Below are 15,399 nucleotides of genomic sequence, written 5' to 3' on the forward strand. Positions count from 1 at the left end.
GTCTCTCTTCAGGTGAGCGTACCTTGGATCAGGTGTCTCGGGTCTGACGGTGCAGGTCCAGGTGCTTCCTCTCATGTTCCAGCATCATGTTCAGCCTCAGAGATCAGGACACACTGTCCTGCTGAACTTTAATATTGTTTGAGTTTATATTTGTATGGATCCTCCAGATGTTTGTCAGAGCTCGAACCAACAGCGCTGAGTTTCTGAGGATCTGTGAGTAAGTGTTTGTTTGCTTCTTCCTCCCTGATCCAACCAGGAGAGGAGCCTGAAGCCGTGCTGAGGCTTCACCAGTGTCTACTGGAATCTACTGGGCCGTTTCCATACACGCCACAGAGCATGATGGGATATGAGGAGCTGAACAGTGCTGTGCACCTGTGAGGAAGCACCTGGCTTCGTTATGTTCATCTGTGATATTTTCACACGAGCCTAGAAATAATCAGGAAGTTTGTTCATAAACATTAAAACGCAAAGTTCTGACACGAAGAAGAAGAAGAAGAAAGGTTTGAGGCTCTGATCTGTTTCAAGGTCAAAGGTCACATTTAATCAAAGCTGCTTGACCAGCTGAACACATCTGTATTAAAGGTCGAGTCCAGTTGTGTCTCTGCCACCGAATCATGTGAAGATCAATCAGAAGATCAATGTACCAACACCCAATCAGTCAGCGCCACGTCTCAGGAGACAGGGGGCGGGGCTTATTGATCCTGCTGCTGGCGTCTCACAAGTGGAACCACTGAGCTGCCGTCTCTACATTCTGCTGGGTCTTGGTTGGACGGAGGTCAGCTGACTGTTGTCCACCTCTTCGTAGTCCTCCTCGTTCTGAGAGGTGAAGATGTCAGACAGCAGGTACCTGTTCTCCTCCTGCACCTCCTGCTGCACCTCCTCTCTGCTGGACCTCATCAGCCTCTCCTTCAGGAGAGGAACCTCCCTCTGCTGCAGGAAGTCAATGATCTCTGAGAAGGAGGACAGGAGGAGGAGGACAGGAGGATGAAGACAGGAGGATTAGGAGGACAGGAGGATGAAGACAGGAGGAAGACAGGAGGAGGAGGACAGGAGGATGAAGACAGGAGGAGGAGGAGAAGGACAGGAGGAAGACAGGAGGAGGAGGATGAAGACAGGAGGAGGAGGACAGGAGGAAGATATGTCAGAGACAGGCTGGAGTTTCAGTGTCAGTGCTGTAACAGTGGGATGTGTAGAACTGACCTCCATAAGATAAACTGGTCCAGTTGGGAACTCTGGAAACTTTCAGTCTGTGGAAACACTTCTGTACACACACAGGAGTCACTTTGCTGGAACACACACAGAACAACCGTTAGAACAACAGTTAGAACAGTTAGTGCTACAGTTAGTAATAGTCTGGATTGTTGGTTGTCATGGTTACTGGCTGTAGGACTGTGTTTCTGTAAAATGATCGTTACTACAACACAGTGCGACATCAGTCGATCAGGTCTGTGAGGCGTCACTGTGACCTTTGACCTCACCTGACTGTCTCAGCAACCTCGTCCCAGTCGATGTCTGATGCATCGTCCACACGCATGTTGTACAGTCTGAAACACACACACACACGCAGGGTTCAGCTGTTGATGAACAGTTTCAGTTTCTCAGGATCAGAGGTTTGGACGCAGCTTCTTCTTCTGTGGTTTTTCTGTATTTTTGCTTCAGACTCAGACGAACTGTGAAGGAACTGTGTCGCTAAAGTGTTAAACCACAACTCAGCTGTGATCACGTGACTCAACTCTGAACTGTTTTCTCTGTGTGAGACTGCAAATGTTCACATATTACAACAAACAGTAGAGATCAGGTCAGGTGTGTCCTGGTCCAGGTGTGAGCTCACGTGTTGATGAGGAGGATTTTTGCCTGAAGTCCTTCGGCTCCTCTGTTGAAGGTGCTGCCACCTGCAGACAGTTTTGACTTCAGGAGGGTGAACCTGAAAAAGAGAGAGTGCACCTGAACACCTGTTGGATACCTGTGTTCCTGAACCATCACTGGGTCAGAGGTCAGATCCGGCAGGCGCACTCACCATTTGAGGCGACACTGGATCCAGGATCTGGTTCCGACGCACTGACTGATCTCCTTCCACGGCAGGTTGTTACACAGCTGGTCTCTGCTCAGGCCGGGACCTGAACCGCTCTGCTGGGCCACGACCTCCAGGTGAGCTTTCAGAGCGCTCTTCAACCTGGACTCTTCATCTGAGCTCCACGACCCACAACCTGCAGCTGCACACGGACACAGAGACGCACAAGCAGGATCAGATGAGTCCTGATCCAGCGCAGGACGAGTCCCGGGTCTCAGAGCGGGATCAGTCCTGGACCAGACCCGGTTTCTGACTCAGCAGCGTTCAGGGTCAGACGGGACACACGGTGTTTACCGATGGCGGCGAAGCGTTTCTGTAGGGCGTAGACGCTGCGGTCCATCTTCTGAGCAATCGTCCTCCAGTCGTTGCCATGAAGGTTCTGTAACTTTATTAGAGAATGAAGCTCCTCCCCCGAGAACCTGAAACAAGACTCGTACATCACAGAAGGTTCTACAGGTAGAACGTAACGAACAGAAACACCTTTGAATGATTTGACCTCTGACCTTCCCATGTGGTTCCTGTTGTCAAAAATCTTCTTAGCTCTGGTGTGAACCTGATGACACGTCCGAGGTATCCCCTCAGCTGAGAGAGACGGGGGAGACAGAGACAGAGTCACCCAGCTCCACCTGAAGATGGGCGGGGCTGGATGGAGGAGGGCGGAGCCTGTGCACATTGTAACGTTACGACTATAAAAACTTTTACTGAATTTTATCTTCCTCAGAAAACAAATGACAGACTCCACCTCCAACCAGCAGCAGCATCAGACACCCAGCCCCGCCCCCGACCAATCAGCCGTCACTGATGACGACAGCGATGTGTTTACATACCAATCCTCTCCAGGAAGTGATGTTGTACTCGAAGCCTCCTGATCTCCGCCTCCTGCTCTTTGTACCTCTGAGGAAACAGAAGCTGATCGGCCGAGCTGATGCCCGTCAGAGCCAGGAAGTCCAGCACGTTCTCTCTGATTCGCTGATTCTCCTGCTGAGAGCACCGCCCCTGACGCAGGGACACACCTGGAGGAGCAGGTGTGTCTGCGGTGTTAGTACCTGCACCTTCCTGTCTGAGGTGTGTGACGTGTTGGCAGTATTCGTACCTTGCTGTTTGAAGCTTTTGAAGCGCTGCAGGTCGTATCTCAGCAGCTTATTGATCTGATCCACAGATTTTTTCTTCACGTGTGGAACAAACTCCAGCAGCTCGTCCACCAGCGTCCAGTCCAACCTGTCCAGCACGTGAGACACAGACACATGGTGTCAGATCACCGAGACGACAGGTAACACCACATCCAGGGGCCGCTACCCCCCCTACACACACACACACACACACACACACACACACTCTCCCCCTCCACACACACACACTCCCCCCCCTCCACACACACACACTCCCCCCCCCCCCCCCCCCCCCCCCCCACACACACACACATTCTCCCCCTCCACACACACACACTCCCCCCCCTCCACACACACACACACACACACACACACACACACACACACACACACACTCCCCCCCTCCACACACACACACACACACACACCACCAGAAAACTTACTGATCTTCGACAGCTGCTCTTCCTCTCTCCCTCCTCTTCGCTCCTCCTCTTCCTGTCGTCCACGTCTCCTCTTTCTTCTTCTTCTTCTCTTCCACATTCCCTCTTTCCTGTGACATCGCCTTCACCACACTGCCATCTTTCTTTTTCTTTTTTTTCCCCTCCACCCCGGCATTGGTTGTTTCCGTGGAAACCAGGCCGTCTGTTTCTATGTTGTGATTTGTTACCGTGACAACGCTGGCCTCGCTCAGTCCGTTATTCTGTTTCTTCTTCTTTTCTGTCTCTCTGGTTTCTACAGCAACCTGCGCCTCCTGCACCTCCTCCTCTGCTCCTCCCCCCTCCTGCCTCTGTTTTCTCTTCTTCTTCTTCTTCTTCTTCTCTTCACTGTGGCTGTTTGTCTCCACATCAGCAGGAGGAAGAGGAAGACAAACCTCCTCTTGTTCCTCCTGTCTTTTCTTTTTCTTCTTCTTCTTCACTGCTCTCTCAGGTGTGTCGATGTCGACAGGAGCAGGAGATTCCTCCAGACTCTCCAACCTCCTCTTCTTCTTCTGAGGGGAGGGAGGGGCGGAGTCTGCAAGAGGATTCATGATGGGAGGAGGAGGAGGAGGTGCAGAGTTGATGCTACTGATCAGTTTGTAAAAGCTGAAACAGAAAAAACAGTTAAAATCTGGAGTCAACTCCGGCCCACCTGTCCACCTGTCCACCTGTCCAGCGGTCCACTTTCCTTTATGTCCAGTACATCAGTACAGTTGAATATTAGTGTGAGTACCTGCATCCGAGACCCTGGACCAGTTCCCACAGACTGTGCTGACAGATCTGCTCTGGGATCAGCTCTGTTCTGGGATCAGATCTGCTCTGGGATCAGATCTGCTCTGGGATCAGCTCTGTTCTGGGATCAGCTCTGTTCTGGGATCAGCTCTGCTCTGGGATCAGTCTTATCTTTACTCCCTCAGCTCCTTCCACAGTACGGTGGGTACAGAGCGGTGTCAGAGCTTTACAGAGACCCGGAGTCTGAGGGGGCGGTGGGGGCCGCTTCCTGCTGATGGCCGGGCTGTTTATCCGGAGACAAACCGACTGAACCCAGACTTAAGTGAAGCAGGTTCGGCTCTAACCTGTAAACACGGACTCTCCCGTTAACGGTTTAACGTTTAGAACCAACTCACCGTCTCTCACCGTCCCGCTGCTGCACGCGCGTCCGAAGGCGGGACGTTTCTTCTTCTTCGACGAGCTTTACGGCAGCGAGTATGTGTCCTCTCCCTCAGTGTGTCTTCTCCCTCAGTGTCCTCTCATTCTAAACTCGTCTGTTGAGTCCTCACGCGTCTCCGTCTTTCGGACACGGACCAGCTTCTTACTTTGTCTCCTCTATTTTCCGTTAAAGGCGGAAAGCTGCGTGTTTACTTCCTGTCTGATAGCTGCGCATGCGCGGGACGCCTCACTCTGACTGAGTTTCCGGATCCGGTTTGTATCTGTGCAAAGTAACGGAGTATATTTTACTTTGTGTTTGTTTGTTTGTTTAGCGCTACAGCGCGTGCGGCTGTAATGAGCGCAGGTTTAAACATGAACACTCAGCTGCACGTGTTAGTTTGAAATATGCTGTGAATCTGTTTCCTGTCTTTCTTAGAGCACAAATGTTCGTCTGAAAAGTCAAAGTTGTTTGTGTCAGCATTAAACGGAGGAGACGAGCGGAGACCAGACAGCAGGACATGTCCAGCCTCTGTCTGTCCTGCGTGTCTTAATCTGAGCCATGAACAAAGTCACACACTGACAGCGTTTGTTAGATCGACCTTTAAAATCAGAGCCAGGTTAAAACGTGCGACAGCTTCATCACAGCAGGTTTCACTACAGGACAAAGGCAGAGACAGCACAGACCCAGGACAGGTTCAGGTCTGGACCCGTCCTGTTTGTGTTGGGACATCTCAGGTTCTCAGTGCTCCTGTTCTTTGAGTCCAGACACCAGGAGGGACAAGCTGAGGTCCAGGACCGAGAGGAGTCGTCTCATTTGTTCGTCCACTTTGATTTAACTGTGTTTTACTGTCAAATCACATTTAAAATGTTGTGTCTCCATCTTTGAACGTAACACCCAGGAGCCTCCCGGAGTCCAAACCTGTGAGACACTTAGCTTTCAGAGACGCTGAGGACACAGACCGAGCAGGTCTCACAGAACCATCACAGAACCATCTTAAAGGTCAGTACAGTTAAAATAACAGAAGAACGTGACACAGCTCAGTTTTCAGATATTTAAAATCCTAAATTCTTCACTTTTACCGGCAGCTACTCTTCTTCTCCACGTCTTGTTGCTTTGTTGTGTTTCTGGACGCGTTGCGTCCACTGCCGTCTCTGGGACTAACGTGGCAGCAGGATGTGGAGCACATCACTCGTGTTCTGCACAGACACACAAACAAAACATGGACCCACTCGTAAAAACACGGACCCCTGGAGTCAGAACCAGATCTCAGGCCAGCTGCAGCTGACAGTAACACAGTCAGCTGATCTCAGATCAGACGTCCACAGTCTCAGGTCTCTGTTTGGAGTCAACAAGCAGCACAGTCGTCAAAGTGTCCACATCAGCCATTCGGCATCCCGACAACAAGATCCAGACTCTGTTCAAATACCAGATCCCTGCTGTTTGGAACCCTCATCTTCATCAGTGATGATGGTGATAGAGGGACGAGCCTGCGGACCGTGTGTCGTCGTCCTCAGTGTGTGTCAGCAGCGAGGCTCTCTGCTCGTCCATCCTCCTGGACTGAACTCTGTGGACCAAACTGAAGAAATCGTCCTCATCCTCAGCCACGGCAGTGAGATCAGGAAGGGGGGACCTTTGGTCCTCCATCCTGTCCGACTACAGAGAGACAGGCAGAGAGACAGGAAGAGAGACAGACAGACAGACAGGCAGAGAGAAAAACAGACAGACAGAGAGACAGGCAGAGACAGACAGGAAGAGAGACAGACAGAGAGACAGGAAGAGAGACAGACAGGCAGAGAGAGAAACAGACAGAGACAGGCAGAGACACACAGACAGAGAGACAGACAGACAGAGAGACAGGCAGAGACAGACAGGAAGAGAGACAGAGAGGCAGACAGACATAGAGACAGACAGAGAGAGAGGAAGAGAGACAGACAGACAGTCAGTGAAATCCTCCATCTCCCCAGACCCTGAATTTTTAAGAACTTCTCCCACCTGTCCACTAGTTGTCCTCATAAATAGTCACACCTTTTCCAGTCCCCTGATCTGATCGATTAAATCAGAACGTCCCAAGTGCTTTAAACGTCCTCTCTGTCTGATCTGTTCCTGCCTGGACCCTGCACTTTGTTCCTACATCTGTCATGTGGCAGCTCGACTGTCTCATGTCAATCGAGCTGCCACATGTCTCTTTTCTTTCTTCTCTTCTGTGTGTCTGTGTGGACGTGTGTCTTTAGTGTGGGTGTGTCTCACAGGCGAGGATTCCAGGGCGGCTCCTCCTCACCTTCCTGATTGCACACACCTGTGCACACACCTGTGTGCAATCTGGGCGTAATCACTCTCCACTCCGGACTATACCTGTCAACCCTCGCCAGATCGTCCCGCCACCCCCCGTGGTGACTCACCTCCACTCCAGCTGACGCTTCCTCTCCGCCCTGGAATCCACCTGCTGCTGTTTTGTCACATTGTCTTTCACTTATTGGAATAAACTGTTTAACACCACTAACCTGTCAGCGTTTGAGTCCTGCACTGATTCTAAGACTGAGCCTAACAGCATCCTACACCTTTTATCCTGAACCTTGGACCCTGGACCCTGTTCCACCTGTTCCTGTCCTGTCTGAGACCAGAACTGTGGGAATCCCCCGTTCAGCCTCTGAATGTTTGATCTGAATCACGTTGTTACCTGATAGTGTATTAGCATGTAGTAGAAGTCCAAACTGGGCAAGTGGGGCTGGTCGGAGCTGCAGGCGCCACACAGAGCAACTGGTCCTGGATCAGGCAGCAGACTGAGGCTGGCTCTCTGGTCGTCCAGTCTCTGACCCTGAGTCTCCAGGATCAGGTCCAACAGGGCGTCCTGCTCCTCCAGCAGAGTGCTCCTGCTCTACAACAACAGTTTAACCTGGTTTTAACTGGGTCAAATTTCAAAATCACCAGTTTTTTTGTATTTTTTTTTTGTAATTCTGAAAAAAAGATTTTTTCATGGTTGCAGCAGGTGAGAGTTACCTTGCTCATGGCAGCTGTAGTCCTGGTGCTGGAGCTCAGAGCAGAGCCAAGGCTCTGACCCCGGGGTCTGGTGGAGCCAGAGCTGCCTTCAGGACCAGACCCCGGTACGGGAGTCGCAAGACTTCTGAGGGTCCTGAGGGGTGAGGTGGAGACTGAGTTCCTGCCACTGGGAGCAGAGGGAGGCTGGGGAACAGGACTGGTGTTACTGGGACTGTGGTGTCCAGGTCCTGGGTCCAGACTGCCATTTAGCTGATGGGCTGGAGAATTTGTGGGTATGGGTCCCACAATCCTCCCATTTTGATGAGAAGGCAAAGACAGGGAGGGAGAAGTCCCCGAGAGCTTTCTGTCAGCCATGATGGATCTGCTGGTGCGTGGGTACGGCCGGGACAGGTGATGTCATCAGTGGGAGGAGCTAATCAGGGACAAAGAGTGGAGCGAGAAGTGAGACTTAGCCCCACCTGGAGGAAAAGGTGCAGATCGGATGAGACTGTTCTTTGAATTCCTGGTGGGATGCATGAAAGCTCCGTAGCTGATCGGAACTCGTTTACTCTGCTTGTTTTAAAACTTTGAAAAGACTCGAAGTTTATTCTCGATGTTGGAAACAATAAAAACCAGAGCAGCTGCTGAGACGACGCTGTGTCGTTAAATGTTCAAGGTCAAGAACGAGCTTTAAACCTCAACGTTTCTCAAAGACCAATGCCATTCCATGAGAACTGGGAGACTCCATCTGTCGAAGAAGACCATGTGATATAATGGAAAGCTCCGGAACACGTGAATGTTCAGGCTGTGGTGTGAACGTGTCGTGTTAACATCACATGTCAGACCTGCTGTGTTCATGGAGGTTGGCACAGGAATGAAGCTGAGGTTAATGTTCCTCAGTGACAATAAACAAAAACCAAATTAAAATCTACACAACAAACAAACTGAGAAACGTAAACAGGTGACAAACTGCACAGGAAGTGGTTTGAGTTTCAGCTCTGGTCTGGATTCATTCAGCAGAAGTAGGTCAACAGCAACACAAAGACTCAGAGAGTCCAATCAGAAAACACACACACACACACAAGCTCAGTTCTAAAATTCATCTTCAAATCTCAACATTAACGAGATGAATCCTAAAAAGTTCTTTTCCTGACAAAGTTTCACGTCTCAAAGTTTCAGCTTCACCTCAGACTCTGATCCTTCGTCCACAAAACCAACGAGACGACAAACGTCTGACACACAAATTTGAACAAACTGAGTCGGACTCTGCTGCAGTTCGAGTTACTTCACCTCAGCATCACAAAGTTTCCTCGTTTCCTCTTCAGCTCCGTCTCTCCTCGTCTTTTTCTCCCGTTTCAGCTCCTCGCTCTCTGTCAGTCGACACTCTCTCGCACTCACACACACACACTGACACACACTGACACACACTCACACACACACACACACGCTGACACACACTGACACAATGAAAGAGAAAGAGGGCAAACTCCCCCTCTGGGCTTACATCACTGTTGCTATAGCAACCAGCAGGAGGCTCCAAACCCTGCCTCCATCTGTCCACACACACACACACACACACACACACACACACACACACACACACACACACCCCTGTATTGTTGAGACCCATTCAGTCGGACCTGGGGAATGCTGCTCTTCTGCTGTGGGGCCTCTCACACACACACACTGAAACACACATGCAGTTTACTCGACAGTAGAAGAAGAACTCAGAACCTTTACTGATGAACAAAGATCAAAAACTACAAAAATAAAATAAAATTTAAATCAAAGTTCACGTATCATCAGCTTCCTGTCGTCATAATGTCACAGTGACAGGTGCGGCTGTGATGATGTCACACTCAGCTGCTCGTTAGCCTCATTAGCACAAAAACAACAGAAATAAATACAGATGTTACCACGGCAACAGCTCCATCCAGCTGATGCTGCTGTCAGTCATCCAGACACCATCACTCTGCTGCTGCAGAGAGACACACAGACAGACACAGACATAGAAAAGGAAAATAAGAACAAGACGAAAGGAGAAGGACAAAGGGGACGAGAGAAGACAAAGAAGAAGAAGAAGATGAGCAGCAGAGAACGGAAGGAGTACCTGTCTCACCATCTCGTCCCTCAGCTGCTGGAGGTGAGACAGATTGATTTTTCTTTCATCAGCTGAAGCTGTGACACGACATGAACTGCAGTTATTCAAAGTACAGAACTGAGGTAGATGTGTGTGTTTCCATCTGATGCCTCTTTGAACTCGTGGTCACAGTCACAGCTGACTCAGATGCTGCCGTCTGGTTTGTGTGTTGAGTCCATCCTCTGCCGCAGCTTGTCGTCTGTCGCCGTGACGTTTCGCTCTGGACGTTCAGGTGATCCTCGCCGTTCAGTGCTGCACCTGTCACAGCTGAAACTGGGAGTTGCTGTTTTAAACACCTGTTTCTCTGACTGGGACAGTGTGTGTCAGTGTGTACCTGTTCAGGTGACTCTCACCTGGGAAACACCAGGACCTTCATTCAGTTTCATGTTGACAGGAGTCATGATGATGGATGTTACCATGGTAGAAGTGGTCAGAGGGCGAGAGACCTTCAGAACAACAAAGAGAGAGAGGGAGAGACAGAAAGCATCACATCCTGATGAGTAATCAGCTGTGACAACCTGCAGACAGACAGAGACACAGTCTCACGGGACACTGTGTGTCTGATCTGAGTTTAACAGCAGGACATCACTGCTCATCCAGGTCTTCATGTCCTGAAGTCATGTCTGAAGTTTAGCTAGCTGATTGGTTTCCTCTGGCTTGACTGACGGGTACAGGTGGGTATCGTCTGCGTAACAGTGGAAGTTAATGGAGCGTTTCCTAATAAAGTTTCCCAAGGGAAGCAAATGTAAGGTGAACTGAACTGGTCCAAGTTCTGAACCCTGTGGAACTCCAAGTCTAACATTGGTGTACACGGAGGGTTCATTGTTAGCGTGTACAAGCTGATTGGTCAGACTTAAACCAGCTCAGTGCAGCTCAAGGAACAGGGCTACAAAATAAAACCGGAAGAAAACATAAGTAACATGATTTCAACACAACCAAAACTGGAATCACAGAACCAAAACTCAGGAAACCAGACAAAAGTCTTCGAGTGTTCAAAAAGGACTGTAAAAGTCCAAAAATTGTCCAAAAGAGAGCACTGAAGTCTACAAAGTCCAAAAACACCTGATAAAACTCAGAATGGTCCAGCAGCACGGCTCACTGGAACAAAGAGTGTTCTCCAGGTTGAGTGAGAAAAACTGAGAACAAGGAACAGGGAGACAGGCAGGAAAAAAGACAGACAGGCAATCAGGCAGACGGACAAGCAGTGAGACTGGTGTTGACTCCATCTGTGTCTCAGAGTGTGTTGACAGGTCTTCTGTATCATCGGCCCGATGACCCCATCAGCTTCCTGCAGAGCTGCCTGATCAGGACCAGACAGATGGGGGGTGCTGAGGCTGTCACCTGGGACACTTTCATCCACCTGGACAGAGACCAACTGAGACCAGGACCCCCAAGTAAAACATCTGTACCCACTACAACACCATTATCAGCCCCAACATCACTTTGTGTAACACAGTCTGCGCCCCCCAAAACAACACGTATACCTCCTATAATACCACCAATACTCCAGAAATCATCTGCTACGCTCCAAACACCACCTCCCATACCCCCAGTGACACGTCCTGAATCCCGAGCAGCAGTCTCAATACTCCCAACACTGTCCCTGCTAGCCCCCAAAATCCCTGCAGTACCTCAAACATCCACAGTGGCCCCACCCGCACCTTCTGATTCACAGTTTTGCTCCATTGAACCCAAAACATCTGTCTTATCCCCACTGACACCTTCAGTTTCCTCCATCGACCATGAAACTTCCTCAGGACCTCCCCAAACAGCAACTGAACCCAGAGTCCTCCTCCCAGCTCCACCTGGACCTGCAGGAACTCCACTTGTCCCCCCACCTATCCCTCCTCCTGTTCACACTGAGGTGAAGGAAGAGGACACAAAGACCTGCAGGGGTAAGAGACCATGGTTTAGCAATTCCATGTCACTGCCATGATGGTTTACAGGTACATGCGATAGATTGTTACAGGTGCTACAAACACTCAGGTCTGTAATGACAGATGTTCTGCTGGAGAACCTCACTGATGTAATCCACTGACCACTTCTTCCTGAATCTGTCTCCATCCTCCTGGTCTTCCTCTCCCCTGGTCTCCCTCCTCCTGGTCTTCCTCCTCCTGGTCTCCCTCCTCCTTCTCCAGTCTGGTCTCAGCTCTCCATAGACTCAGACTCTGACATGACGGAGAGTTCTGGACTCCTGCAGGAAGTCAGCATCCCCCCTCCCCAGAGGCCACGCCCACTCATCATCTTCATCATTGGTGAGGGAAAAAACCTTAACCAAAGGTTTTGAACCTTTGTAAACTCTGACCTCCTGCTCACGTTTGCTAATTCAGGGTGTTGTGGTTCATGTGGAGAACCAGCAGGGGTCACTGGTGTCTTTTACGTCCACAGGTGGACCAGGAAGTGGAAAGGGAAGTCAGACAGCGAGGTTAGCTTGCTGCTTCGGACTCAGAGCTGTCTCATTGGATGACCTGCTCAGGAAGCAGCTGCGCCATGCCTCCCCCAGCAGGAAGTGGGAGGTTATTTCAGAAATGATGAGTAATGGAGAGTTGGGACCACAGGTGAGTCCACAGCCATCACACCTGTATCCAAACCCCCCTTGAGGCTGCAAATATACTTGTGCTTTCAGGAAGAGACAATCACAGAGCTGAGGCAGCAGCTGATTGGTCTGCAGGAGGTCAGAGGATTCATCGTGGACGGATTCCCTCGGGATGTCCACCAGGCCCTGAGCTTCCAGGAGCAGGTATCAACCAATCAGAGTGCAGTGTCTGGTCATTTGTTTCAACCAGTTTGAACCCACACAGCATCCTGAAACACAACAACAGACTTACTCAGTTTGGGGTTCACCACTCAACTCTGCAAGGGCTTCACAAAACAGACACATTTGAACAACAAGAAAATAAATACACAAACCTACACAACAACCATGAAACACAGCAGTGATGATGAGAAGTGGAAGCTTTAACCCCACCCTCCCTGCAATCAGATTGGCTCTCCTGACCTGGTGATGCTGCTGCTGTGCTCCAATGAGACGCTGAGCTGTCGTCTGCAGCAACGAGCCACTCGACTCGGTCTCCTAGGAAACAGTAAGAGCACCTTTCAGAGACGCCTGGACACGTTTCAGAGAGACATCATCTCTGTCCAGAGATACTACAAACAGACACACCTGCTGACACAGGTACACCTGCTGACACATGTACACCCCCTCACACAGGTACACCCTCTCACACAGGTACACCCTCCCACACAGGTACACCCCCTCACACAGGTACACCCCCTCACACAGGTACACCCTCTCACACAGGTACACCCTCCCACACAGGTACACCCCCTCACACAGGTACACAGACAGAGCTCAGTCTCACGTTGATGAAGTTGTTCTCATTGTTTGTTTGTTTGTTTTCTTTCCTGTAGTTCAGTTCTTTCTCTCCTCTTCTCTCGTGCCGTCGCTCAGAGCTGTAGAATCTGCTGCCTCCATCACTAGTCTCATTAATTATTATTATTATTCCTACGATCGGTCTGACATCGTGTGTGTGTGTGCAGGTGGATGCAGACAGAGAGGAGGAGGTGGTGTTTGCTGATCTGAGTTCAGTCATAAGAGAAAAACTGCAGCTGGAGGATCAATCAGGTATTGATTAGTTATTGATATGAGTGATTTCTCACATCAGTGTGATACATCACTGTACTGAACACTGACTAAAGTCAGCTGTTTATCATTGATCACTGGTTTCTATTGATCGAGACAATAAAACGTCTGACTGATGGATCTGTCTCTGTCTCTGTCTCTAGATCCCACTGGTATCCCAGAATGCAGCAGTGCCATCTCTGATGTCTTTAACATCAGATGTGTTCATTAATAACATGAACTTTATCTTTCTGTGAGATTGTTCAGAATCATGAACCAATCAGAGGTGAGCGTGGAGCTGGAGTAGCCTATCAGCAGCCTGTATGAGGGTCAGGGTTGAGGAGGCCTGTGTTGTGCTGACTCACTGTTTGTTGATGTGAAATGTGATGTAGTGACCAGGTGATGAGACGGCATTTCATGTTATTGAGTATGAAATCTCTTCCTAACCTTCCAACGTGATTGTAATCAGATGAAACAGATGATCCACATTCCTGTTCAGGTGGTTCAGTTCTGTTAGTACTTCCTGTTTTATTTTGAAACCATTGCCCTTGTGTATCTTGTCTTGTTCTACTTCCTGTCTTTGTCTTGTTTCCCACCTTTGTGATTGTTTGCCCCGCCCTAATTGGTTTCACCTGTTTCCCATTACCTTGAGTGTATATATTGTCTGCGTCTCCCTTTGTTCAGGTTCGGCTCAACTTGTCCCTGGTCTCACATCTTGTCTCATGTCTTTTGTCCTGTCCGGGTCTCGTTCGTAGTTTGTTCTTTCTCCTTTTGTCGTGTTTTGTTGCTGCTTTCTTTGGTTTATTTCACAGTCCAGTATTTTTCCTCCATAGGACTGTTTTCGTGTTTGTTTGTATTTTTGTTTCATCCCTGTTTCACAGATTTTGTCTGTGGGGACGTGCGTTTGGATCCAAGTCCTTTCTCTAATCGTGACAGAGTCAGTGAAGAAGCTAACGCCTAAAATAAATCACAGGTCGTCGTCGTGTGAGAATCAGAAATGATCTGAACTGTGAATTAAAAAGATTCAGATGAACGAGGAGCACACAGAGCACACACAGATAAACCAGAGACACACAACCACGAAGACACACAGATAAACCAGAGACACACAACCACGAAGACACACAACCACAAAGACACACAGATAAACCAGAGACACACAACCACGAAGACACACAACCACAAAGACACACAGATAAACCAGAGACACACAACCACGAAGACACACAACCACAAAGACACACAGATAAACCAGAGACACACAACCACGAAGACACACAGATAAACCAGAGACACACAACCACGAAGACACACAACCACAAAGACACACAGATAAACCAGAGACACACAACCACGAAGACACACAACCACAAAGACACACAGATAAACCAGAGACACACAACCACGAAGACACACAACCACAAAGACACACAGATAAACCAGAGACACACAACCACGAAGACACACAGATAAACCAGAGACACACAACCACGAAGACACACAACCACAAAGACACACAGATAAACCAGAGACACACAACCACGAAGACACACAGATAAACCAGAGACACACAACCACGAAGACACACAACCACAAAGACACACAGATAAACCACGAAGACACACAACCACGAAGACACACAACCACAAAGACACACAGATAAACCAGAGACACACAACCACGAAGACACACAGATAAACCAGAGACACACAACCACGAAGACACACAACCACAAAGACACACAACCACGAAGACACACAACCACAAAGACACACAGATAAACCAGAGACACACCACCACGAAGACACACAGATAAACCAGAGACACACAACCACGAAGACACACAACCACAAAG

General features: G+C 49.4%; 2 protein-coding genes across 3 annotated transcripts; one reads left to right on the forward strand and one right to left on the reverse strand.

The window, feature by feature from the left end:
* Window positions 1–514: 514 nt before the first annotated feature.
* LOC121184548 (transcription termination factor 1-like) lies at window positions 515–5,046 on the reverse strand. Of its 2 annotated transcripts, XM_041042289.1 has the most exons (12): window positions 4,904–5,046; window positions 4,784–4,871; window positions 3,624–4,262; window positions 3,165–3,289; window positions 2,899–3,084; window positions 2,575–2,653; window positions 2,366–2,490; window positions 2,018–2,213; window positions 1,832–1,924; window positions 1,479–1,544; window positions 1,201–1,286; window positions 515–950 (listed from the first exon to the last, which is right to left on the reverse strand). In XM_041042289.1, the coding sequence occupies exons 1-12, from the start codon at window positions 4,908–4,910 to the stop codon at window positions 745–747; spliced, it is 1,896 nt and encodes a 631-aa protein (XP_040898223.1). In that variant the 5' UTR covers window positions 4,911–5,046; the 3' UTR covers window positions 515–744. The 2 variants fall into 2 exon arrangements, with proteins under 2 accessions (XP_040898223.1, XP_040898224.1); XM_041042290.1 differs by having other exon boundaries at window positions 4,560–5,011.
* Window positions 5,047–10,999: 5,953 nt separating this feature from the next.
* Window positions 11,000–13,776, forward strand: LOC121184301 (adenylate kinase isoenzyme 5-like). The gene is made up of 9 exons (XM_041041901.1): window positions 11,000–11,048; window positions 11,173–11,316; window positions 11,650–11,817; window positions 12,061–12,177; window positions 12,311–12,480; window positions 12,549–12,662; window positions 12,906–13,097; window positions 13,463–13,547; window positions 13,709–13,776. Exons 1-9 carry the CDS (start codon window positions 11,000–11,002, stop codon window positions 13,774–13,776), a joined length of 1,107 nt encoding a protein of 368 aa, XP_040897835.1.
* Window positions 13,777–15,399: the final 1,623 nt, after the last annotated feature.

The sequence above is a fragment of the Toxotes jaculatrix genome, chromosome 7 (assembly GCF_017976425.1).
Source record: "Toxotes jaculatrix isolate fToxJac2 chromosome 7, fToxJac2.pri, whole genome shotgun sequence".
Taxonomy (NCBI): Eukaryota; Metazoa; Chordata; class Actinopteri; family Toxotidae; genus Toxotes; species Toxotes jaculatrix.